General features: G+C 38.7%; 1 protein-coding gene across 1 annotated transcript; it reads left to right on the top strand.

Annotated features, from left to right (window-relative positions):
• The first annotated feature begins 445 nt into the window (after positions 1-445).
• LOC105112039 (UBA and UBX domain-containing protein At4g15410-like) lies at positions 446-3,004 on the top strand. The gene is made up of 4 exons (XM_011007598.1): positions 446-1,162; positions 1,356-1,644; positions 2,162-2,257; positions 2,353-3,004. The coding sequence occupies exons 1-4, from the start codon at positions 642-644 to the stop codon at positions 2,734-2,736; spliced, it is 1,290 nt and encodes a 429-aa protein (XP_011005900.1). The 5' UTR covers positions 446-641; the 3' UTR covers positions 2,737-3,004.
• The last annotated feature ends 369 nt before the right edge of the window (positions 3,005-3,373 follow it).

Below are 3,373 nucleotides of genomic sequence, written 5' to 3'. Positions count from 1 at the left end.
ATTCTCTACTATCCATATGAATAGTATAAATTGAATTAATCACTCTTCACTGCTCCTGTTTATATAATAATGAAGAGTAAATTAATTCAGTGTTTACTGTTTAATTTGTAGAACATTGAAGAAAGTTTCCATGCAGCAAAAGAAAGGTGGCTACCCAATACGGCGGTTCTAGAAAGTTTTTTAATTGAAGCAAAACGATAACGACCAGGTAATACAGTAAAGAAGAGAGAAAAAAACTCTTGAACTGCAAATTTAAATTACTTAAAAAAAAAAAACTAAATTCCAGCCTCAATTTCGGATTGAATCTACAATAATAAGAGTATGGTTACCATATAACCAAACACTTATCAATTATATTTTACAGTAAACACAGCCGAAACGATGAACATAATACACAGTAAAAAAGGAGCAAATTTGAAAATGAAATTAGTAAATGGGCAAAGAATTGGGATATTTTTATTTCAGAGGGCTATCTCTTTTTTCAAGGGCTCGTGGATGTTGGGCACCGTTGTCTTCCCCATGGACATTTCTTGCTCAAGAGGAAAGGTAGAGGCTAGATAGTGTCGGCGAGTCATTATTTAGTCTCGATACCCATTCGCTAATCCCAAAAAACACAGAGAAAGTCCCGTTATCGTAAATCCATGGAAGACAACACGAGAGCAGCACCACCACCACCACCTCAGCCACCAAATTTCGATCTCAACGACACCAACAACACCGCCTTGGTCGATGCTTTCTGCGAGATCACCTCTTCTTCCAAACAAGAAGCCCTATTTTTCTTAGAAAGTCACCAATGGGATCTAGACTCGGCTGTCTCTACCTTCCTCGACAACGACTCCGCCCCGCCCCTCGTAACTGCAATCCCTCCTCTTCCTTCTCACCCAGTTAACTCTGCCTCTCCCTCTCCTTCCCCGTCCCCTCCGCAGTCTCACTCCCCCAATTACTCTCCCTCCCAATCTCCGTCTCGGTCTCGCTCTCCTTCTCCGATCCCGTCTCGAGCTCCCTACCGGCTAAGATCGAGGGGTAAGAAGCCCAGCGCCAATCAGACACGTGGCGGAGTCCGAACGCTTGCTGATCTTAATCGGACCCCTAATGCTGGGTCCGATAGTGATGACGATGACGATGACGAGCCGCAGCAGTATTATACTGGTGGTGAAAAGAGGTGACTTCAATTTATTTATTTTTAAATTTTGATTTAACCCTAAGATTTTGAAAGCCAATTATAATTAATTAAGCTGAATTGTTGAATTAGGGTTAGGGTTAGGGTTAGTTCAGCTATTGTGTTAATCAACCATGATTTATTATTATTGTTGTTGAAAAAAATGTTAACCGGTTCTAAATTTTCTGGTTTTCAGTGGAATGCTGGTTCAAGACCCTAGCAAACGTTATGATGTGGATGGAATTTTTGATCAAGCTCGACATTCAGGTGCTGTAGAAAGACCTGCTGATTACCATCGGCCGTCTTCGAGCTCGAGAAGCTTCCCTGGAACGGGGAGGTTGCTTTCAGGGGATACAATGGTATCATCTGCTCCTCAACCACCTGCAGCTGTCAATCATGCTGTTACTCTATGGAGGAACGGGTTCACGGTGGATGATGGTCCTTTAAGGAGGTTTGATGATCCCGCTAATGCCTCCTTTTTGGAGGTGATTTTTTTAACCATGCTAACTTTCTTTTAAATCGTTAAGGTGTTCATGAAATGAATGATTCTAGATGGTGTCTAGCTGATACTGATACATGAGGTTTGAAGGAATGCTAGTAAATTTAACAAGGTAAAATGTCATTGCAACTGGTGCTGAAGCACAGTAATATATTATTGGAGTGCTAGTTGGATTTGCAAGCTCTGTCAGATGATCAAAATTGTACTTTTTTTTATTATTATATAAAGCAGTAGATCAAGTTATTTGGTTTAAGTTTCTCTACCTGCAAGTATTTTTATTACTTCTTCGGTGATGGTAGTGCTTTATGGTCAAATTCACATGTGTGGGTTCAGCGATATTTATTCTGTTGAACAGTAGAATTTAATTTCGAAGTAAATTCTGCTTTATCTAACTTCCATTGGATGATGCGTAAAGTTCATGCTTCTATAATGGAAGGACTTGCTATTCATTTAGTGTTTAACCTCTAATGGCAAACCGTGTTTATTAAATGTATCTTGTGCAGAGCATCAAGCGATCTGAGTGTCCAAAAGAACTTGAACCATTGGATAGGGGGACTCAAGTGCATCTTGATCTCATGCGGCGAGAGGAAAACTACTCTGTGAGTTCTTCTTTTTCCACTTTATTTTTCCTAATAAAAATTTATTTTCTGCATTTATCTTTTCATCACTGTACCCTCCTCCTATGTTTATGCAGGAACCAGAGAAGCCTCTAGTTTCATTCCAAGGTGTGGGAAGAGCTTTAGGTAGCAGCAGTGACGCCACTGTCCCTGCTGCCTCTGAGCCAACCGTTGCTTCTCTCAAGGCTGCCCCAGTCCCAACCCCAGGTCTAGTGCTAGATTCTTCTTCACCAACAACCTCAATTCAGCTCAGGTTAGCTGATGGCACGCGCATGGTTTCTCGCTTCAACTTAAACCATACTATCAGAGACATACGTGCCTTCATTGAGGCATCAAGGCCAGGTGGGGCAAGCAATTATCAACTGCAGACGATGGGATTCCCTCCAAAACAGCTCACTGATCCGGATCAGACTATTGAGGAGGCTGGCATAGCTAGCTCTGTTGTCATCCAGAAATTCTAACTGGGTTGCTGGTGGACATTTCTTCCGCTTGATTGGATTCGTGACACTTACATTAAATGCGTTTATTTACAATTGTTATGGAATTTGTTTATACGGTAGAAGTTTAATTTGTTTTCAGGCCTATTCGCATAAGAATTAGGGTTGGGTCCTTCTGTTGTTATTCCTAGGCTGCATTTGCACGGACCTTATAGTGATCGATCATTTTTTATTCACCCAGGGCAGTGGATTGCACATGCCACGTAACGGGTACAAACTGATAAAAACTAAAGAGGTGGTGTCTCATAGCATTCATACCATCACTAACTAATTATATGATATGAGATTTGTGTTTCGTTGCAAGTTTAATATTTTTATTTTTTTTATAAAAAATTATTTATACAGGGGTTTTTTTAATGTATTTTGGTAGTTTGAAAAATATAAAAAATTATTTATACATAGTTCTTTGATGTATTTTGATAGTTTGAAAGGTAGTTTAAAAAATGTAAGAAATTAAAAAGTTTATACAAATGTGTAATCAAATAAATTAAAAGTTATATGCATTAATTAATAAAATAAAATATCTAAAAACAAAATATAAAAAATTAAGAAACAAATATAAGTTGTGATATTGAATATTAAAAATAAAAGAAAAAGAAAA

This window comes from Populus euphratica, unplaced genomic scaffold (genome assembly GCF_000495115.2).
Source record: "Populus euphratica unplaced genomic scaffold, PopEup_1.0 scaffold343.1, whole genome shotgun sequence".
Classification (NCBI taxonomy): domain Eukaryota; kingdom Viridiplantae; phylum Streptophyta; class Magnoliopsida; order Malpighiales; family Salicaceae; genus Populus; species Populus euphratica.
The sequence above is the reverse complement of the archived record's forward strand: the minus strand, read 5'-3'. Positions and strand labels throughout refer to the sequence as shown.